At 38.5% G+C, this 7,405-nt stretch overlaps 1 protein-coding gene across 6 annotated transcripts in view; it reads right to left on the bottom strand.

Moving 5' to 3' along the window:
- MAP3K7 (mitogen-activated protein kinase kinase kinase 7) overlaps positions 1-7,405 on the bottom strand; it is a 63,206-nt gene that overhangs the window by 41,806 nt on the left and 13,995 nt on the right. For 4 of the 6 annotated variants that reach the window (XM_014458429.2, XM_014458428.2, XM_006091808.3 and 1 more), the window contains exons 2-5: positions 5,981-6,091; positions 3,002-3,067; positions 2,477-2,522; positions 1,252-1,390 (exon numbers count right to left, since the gene is read on the bottom strand). In XM_014458429.2, coding sequence (XP_014313915.1) covers positions 1,252-1,390; positions 2,477-2,522; positions 3,002-3,067; positions 5,981-6,091 — 362 coding nt within the window. Of the gene's footprint in view, positions 1-1,251; positions 1,411-2,476; positions 2,523-3,001; positions 3,073-5,980; positions 6,092-7,405 lie in introns of those variants that run through there. The other 2 variants (XM_014458430.2, XM_023756515.1) reach the window with 2 other exon arrangements.

Raw genomic sequence — 7,405 nt, forward strand, 5'->3', positions numbered from 1 at the left:
ACACTAGTGAGAACAGTGATTCCAAGAGTCTGAACCTATATCAGATTAGACATGACAGTGACATGTTATACTCAAAAGGGACGCTTCGCTACTTTGAAACAGTATTAAGAGAATGGAATATTTGAGACTGATTTCCTAGGGAAAACCTATTATGGTGGTCAGAGATGGGCGGGAGAGGGAAGGACACGTGAGAACTCTCTCCCTCTGTCACAAAAAGTTTTAGCCTTTTAAAGTACTTATTTAGGGATTTTTTGTTGTTTTAATCCTCATCCAAAGGCATTTTTTCCATTGATTTTTTTTTTTGGGGGGGGGGGGCAGAAACACATTGATGTGAGAGAGAGACATCGATTGGTTGCCACCCGCACACTCCCTGACAAGGGCTGGGGATGGAACCTGCAACCCAGGTACATGCTCTTGACCGGAAATCAAACCCACAACCCTTCCGTGTTTTAGCTGACGCTCCAACCACTGAACACCACTGGTCAGGGCTACTTAGGGAATTTTGAAGTTCTTTCAAAGTCCCAGAATCCTCAAATGGAGAAATCCAGAATATTTTCAAATTCTACCCAGATACCAGAATTGCCCTTTTGCCTTCCTATGAAAGGGTAAATGATAACCACTCTGTAAATTTTCCTACTATATGTGGACATTGTGCTAGCTGTTAGGGATACACAAGGGACCAAGATAGACTTGTCTCTGCTCCCATGAAACTGTCTAGAGGCAACAATATATACTGCAGGCACAAATAAGATAGGCTAAAAGATTCTAAGTATGCTAATATAAGGTAAGAGTTATTAAAAATAAAATTCAACTAAAATAAAAATGCCACTAAAGACAACGTTCTAAAATGCAAGCTTAGCCTGACCAGTGTGGCTCAATGGTAAGTATCGACCTATGAATCAGAGGGTCATGGTTTAATTATTGGTCAGAGCACATGCCAGAGTTGCAGGCTCAATCCCCAGTAGGGGACGTGCAGGAGGCAGCCAGTCAATGATTCTCTCTCATCACTGATGTTTCTATCTCTCTCTCTCCCTCTCCATTCCTCTCTGAAATCAATAAAAATATACTTTAAAATGCAAGCTTAGATAAATTACTAACTGATGCTGAGTAAAAATAAACACTCTTAAGCCAGCCAAAAGGGAAGAAAGGAGAGAAGCTCATGTGCGACCTATAGCTTGAATTAGGGAGTGAGGAGAGGGAGAGGGAGAGGGAGAGGAAGAGAGATAGAGAGAGGCAGAGAGAGACACTTACTTTGGTGGTTTCAGGTCCCTGTGAATTAGAGCTTTGGGCTGCATGCTGTGAAGGTAAGCCACTCCTTGGGAACACTGTAAACACCAACTCATGGCATGGGCAGCAGTGTAATATGGCAATGGTTCAGCACCATGCAGCACTGCAAAAGAAAAGCACAAACTAAAAAGAACTTTATTGCATATAACAAAAGATACAAAATGAATGCAAGCACTATCAGAACACATGACTGGGTACTTTTTCATACAGGCTCCTACCAGTCCTGTTTTTAATTATTTTCTAAATAAAAAGATAGAAACATCTAATAATTTCAAATGGATAACTACCACATAAGCACCTAACATTTTATAGCACTTCCATTAAATTATACATACACTGAAGTCAAATTAATATATATTACCATACTTTTTTATATTAATAAAAGTATCTCACACAATTATATAAATTACAAGCAAAGTGATGCACACTATTATGAGAGATAGATTAGTAGTACAGAAGGAGACAAAATGTGAATCAAAATGTTTACAATTACGCTTTCTATAATCGTTAATGACTACAAATAGTTTAATCAAATAAAACAATGGAGTATACCCATTAAGAATGATGAAAACATAGGCAGTAAATATAAGTAAAAATTTATATAAAATAATGTTAATTTGAAAAATAAAAAGCAACAATTTACTTTATGTAAATGGTTCAACAAGAGATGATACATTTACATATATGGTTGGTGTTTCTTAGAGTGAAAGAGTTCTGTTCTATAAAGGTAACTAGTTAATAATACATTTTTCTTTCATTGTTATAATTAAAATGTTTTGCAAAATGAGTTTTCACAGTTTTATTTTTTGTAAAGAACGCAAAATAAAGCAGACTGAAATGGAAGTATGGTTAAAGAGTTCTAAAATAGGAAGGCTCAAAGTTAAGAGTGGCAAAAAGAAAAGTGAGAAGATATTTTAAAATCTATTTAAAAGCAAATTTTACTTTACTTAAATGCTTCTAATATTATGAAAAGGACCATCAATTTAAAAGGTACATATATTTCCATTTCTAAATTTTACATACTAATGTTGTAGTGTCTTATCTTTTTATTTTTAATCTTTAGCAGATTTCTTTTTTTAAATTATCTCCTTTGGGAACTCTGAAGGTAAATGTGAAAAATATTAACCTTACAGTTTATGTTAAAAGCTTTTCAATTCTACTAGATACAGACAGGTCTAATGACACTCACCATTATATAAAGAGCCCCCTTCAGCATATTCCATCACAAGGCACACCTAAAGGAAACATGCCAGAATAATTTAACCACAGAGCTACAGCTATCTCAGAAGACTTGAAAGAAAACTTAGTTCAACCTTTGATTTTATAAATGCATTAAAAGAGATTCTCTTGGCCCCTACGTAAATGGCACTAGTGAGGGGGTTGGCTGTACTCAGGGGAAAAAAAGGTATCTATGATCTAAAACCTTGTCAGTCTAGGCACCCACTGTCTAAGAGTAGAGAAGTATGTAAAAACATAATCAGAAGATCTTTGGGGCTTTCTCCAGTGCTAATGAGTAGGTGCCATCACAGAATAGCGTAAGCCTCATAAGATGAGGTTACTGGATAAGAACACCTAAGACAACTCCTTCAATAATACTGGCTAGAAACGAATATATAAAGTACAATCCTCCCCTCCCCCCAAATAATATAACAGCAAACTACACATCTGTCATGTAATTTCTTATACTGTTGACAATGAAAGGTGACAAACTTACTGGATTCAAACAGGCTCCATATAGCTTTACAATATTTGGATGGTTCACACGGGATAACTGCCGAAGCTGTAACAAATTAAGCTTTCTTTTAAAAAGTGCTAACTTTTGAGGAACTGATTTCACAGCATCATTAAAGTCTTAAGGTTGTACAAAACATTAATCATTCAACAATCACTGTTTACTACATAGCAGCACTGTGGTCATAAGTGCCTGCCCAGAATGGCACAGAATCCCTGCCCTAAAGATCTCCCAGTTTAGTTGGGCAATAGACATGTAAACACATAATTAAAGCAATGTGCAAAGAGTCATAACAGGAGTTATAGACAGGCATAACAAGTACAAACAAGAAGAAAGTAACTTGCCCAGAAATGTTAGGACAGCATCCCAGAGATGGCACTGGGCTGAGTTACTGAAGCCAGAAAAAGCCATCTTATGGTTGTCATCATCATCTTCATAGCTATGGTTGAATAATCTATCTACTCTATGCTGGGCCCTGGTGGACACTTTATAGATATTGTATAATTCTCATAACTCTGCAAGATGAGGAATCTTTAAGATAAGGCTCAGAGAGGATTAAGTGAGCTGCTAAATACCCTGCAACCAGGACAACTACAGCTTTGTCCTAGCTGGTCTCCCTACTTCCAGTTTTAATCCTCCCTGATCCAATGATTCATACTGAGGTCAGTGAGGGGTTTGGCTGTATTCATTTCTCTTGTTTACATCTCAAACTTCTATTAATATGTCCCCTCAAACTGCTCCTTGCTGCCTTTCTTCTCTACCTTCTCTCTTTTCTGTCTTTCCCCCTCTCTTCGTCCTTCCCTTCTCTATTACCTACAATATACTGTTGGCTCATATGAAGTTCATTAAGGTAAATCTTTTTATGATATGCAACTAGAAAGCTGTACTTTTCTACAGCCAATATTTACGACTTTGGTCCTAATAGTATTGATAACACTATTTGTTATACATATTCATTTATTACATATAAACACATATTTATTATATACCATCTTGTTAACATTTAGCACTGAGGTTTAGTTGGCAGATTATTCAAGCATTTATTCCTGCTCTCTCTCAAAATCCCACTAAGACAGCAAAGGTTGTTTTTTTTTTAAGGCATAAACTCAGAAGGATGAACAGACTGTAAACATTTTGGAAGCTGGAAAGGAAATGACTAGCAATAACTGACAAAGCAGACTTAAAAAGAAATGAGAAAAAATGAGAAGTAAGCAGATTTAGCTCACAAAACCTCCTAAAGTTTGGGCAGTGGTGGTAGCACGAGATACGTAAGCAAGTAAGCTAATAAAAGAACAGAGAGATGGGTTGAAAGTTAGACCCCAAAAAACTCCTCCCTGACTTCAAACAGCTTAGTGGCTCTTTATCATCCCAAAGATTAGAGGTGTGGATACTTTAGAGAAGGTATAATAAAGAGTCTCTGGACTGGGGACACCAAACAAAATTTAGAAATGAGCTCAAAGTAGCTGCCTCTGAGAAGCAGAAAACTTGAAAGAAGGTATAAGGAACTGAATTTTTTTAGCAAGAGTATATGGAGAACCAACAATTTAAATTACACATATGTATAACCTTGATTAAATTTTTTTCTCCAAGCTATTATAATCTTTTTGACTCTCATTTCCTAGCATTTAACACCTATGCTTTTACCTAGTTTTGTCAAATTGTCAGTAGAAGAGTATATAATCAATGACCTAATCTAAACTATAAACAAAAATTATGAGTAAGCAAGGCTGAGGCCAGACTCCTGGAGCATACTACTGGAGATTAACTTTCTTTATGATACTATCAAACCATTCATTAGTATTTCTCAACTCATTCAATTAATTACAAAATCCAATTCATCATATCACAACCAAGTTCTCATTTCTCAATGTTACACATTTAAAAATATCATGCAGTATATTTAAAAATTATCATTAAATAAAGTCACTGATATGAATTCAGAAGGTTTATAAAGACTACTTATCCACTGGCTGATAAGGTTAAAAAGCAATAGAACCACTGATTTAGTGAAACACTGTGATTTAATGTACAAAATTAATAGAGAATAAGTCTGATAATTTAACAATCTCATGATTATTAAATTCTCTATAAATCCTATATAATAAAAGGGTAATATGCAAATTGATCCTAACGGTGGAACAACTGGGAATGACCGGTTGCTATGATGTGCACTGACCACCAGGGGGCAGATGCCCAACACAGGAGCTGCCCCCTGGTGGTCAATGCATTCCCACAGGGGAGCTCCGCTCAGCCACAAGCTGGGCTAACGGCTGCGAGCCTCTCGCGCCTTCCTCAGTGCTAAGGATGTCTGGCTGAGACTTAGGCCTGCTCCCCAGGGGACTGGGCCTAAGCTGGCAGGTGGACATTCCCCGAGGGCTCCCGGGCTGCCAGAGGGATGTCCGACTGTGGGGAATCGGGCCTAAGCCGACAGGTGGACATTCTCCGGACTGCAAGAGGGCACAGGCTGGGCTGAGGGACACCCCTGAGTGCATGAATTTTTGTGCACTGGGCCTCTAGTATATCTATAAAAGAACAGAGTTGTAAATGTTCACACTACATGAGAAAAACCAAATTTGAAATTATTTTTCCTTAAAATAATCTCATTCAAATTTCTAAAAATATCCAGTCAAAATGAATGCATTTCCTATCTTAATTTTAGATAATGGGAGAGAATAGTATTTCTTTTCTATTTTAAAATTTAAATTTGATGCCTTGAAATAGATCTGAATTATATTTTAATTCAGGGATGAATTCATTTAGTTAAGTCTCCTTTCCCCCTTATTTTTAATCAGAATGAAGACTGTGAATGAAAAAATGTTCCTATGGCATTACCTTTAGTCATCCAAATAGCTGATATTCAAGTATATGGAGAAGTGACAATTGAGAAACATTTTTTCATAATTAAATTCAGAATATCTTAGGTGAAAAAAACTATACAATAGAAATAACATCTCATCTTACCTCTACAATAAAAGCTTTCCTCTCAGATTCACTTTCTATTTGTTTAATAGCAACATCTTTTGCTCTCCACTTAGCTTTGCAAACTACCCCAAAGGCTCCTCTTCCAACAACCTAAGTTAAAAAAGAAAAAAAAACACACCATGAGAATTAGAAGCAAGCAAATCCAGTCCAACATATAACACTAAAGCTAATCAGAAAGACTTATTAAAGTGAGGATAAATGAAATACATTTGTCTCTATATTTGAAAGTTTATGATCTACACATCTCTTCATTCTCAAGTAAAGCCAAAACAGCAAACAAAAAAGATTCTTGAAGACAGGAAATAAAAGAGACAAGATGAGGAGAGAGAAAATGGTCTGAAAAAATAAAAAGATACATAATCAATGTTTTAAGCTATCATATTTATGAAATTAAAAATAGCTTTGAATAATTCAGTAGCATTAGACAGGGAGGGGAAAAGGATAAAAGTGTAGATAAAAGATTGGCCATTGTGAAGGACAGACAAAATGTGGCATCTACACTAATAAAAGAGAAACATGGTAATTAGCGTACGACCGCTACCCTTCCCATTGGCTAATCAGCATATCCTTATGCAAATTAACTGTCAGCCAAGATGGCGGCCGGCAGCCAGGCAGCTGGAAGCGAACATGAGGCTTGCTTGCTCCAGGGACTGCAGACTCCAACGTTCCCCGCCTGACTTGCCGGCCTCTGAGTTGCAACTCTAAGCAACTATGTACTATGTTGCAAATGTAGAAGCTAAACAAAACCCCAGAAATCAGCTTTCAGCCTGCCGGGATCTCAGAGCTGAAGTTATACATTGTTTCGATTATAGAACGGCAAACAAACCAGATACGAAGCCTCAGAGCTAGAGCCAGAGCTAAAGCTGGCCTAGAATAAAATAAAAAAAAGAGAAAAAAAAGGAGCGGTTGGGAGCTTCAGTCAACAACCACCAGCCTGAAAGCAGCCCTCAGCCCCTCACCCAGACTGGCCAGGCACCCCAGTGGGGACCCCCACCCTGAAGAGTGTGTGACCAGCTGCAAACAGCCATCATCCCCTCATCCAGGCTGGCCAGGCACCCCAGTGGGGACCCCCACCCTGATCCAGGACACCCTTCAGGGCAAACCAGCCTGCCCCCAGGCCTCTATCCTATATAGTAAAAGGGTAATATGCCTCCCAGCACCGGGATCAGGGGAGCCGAAAGGCCTCCTGGCACCGGATCAGCGTGACAGGGGGCAGCGCCCAAACCCCCTGATCGCCCTGCAGCTCTGTGTGTGACAGGGGGCGGGGCCACAACCTCCCTATCCGCTCAGCTCTGTTCGTGACAGGGGAAGGCGCTCCAACCTCTCTGATGGGCCCTGCTCTGTGAGTGACAGGGTGCGGCGCTCCAACTCCACTCTCTCTCACGGGTCCTGCTCTGTGTGTGA

The sequence above is a fragment of the Myotis lucifugus genome, unplaced genomic scaffold (assembly GCF_000147115.1).
Source record: "Myotis lucifugus unplaced genomic scaffold, Myoluc2.0 scaffold_96, whole genome shotgun sequence".
In the NCBI taxonomy this organism is placed as follows: Eukaryota; Metazoa; Chordata; class Mammalia; order Chiroptera; family Vespertilionidae; genus Myotis; species Myotis lucifugus.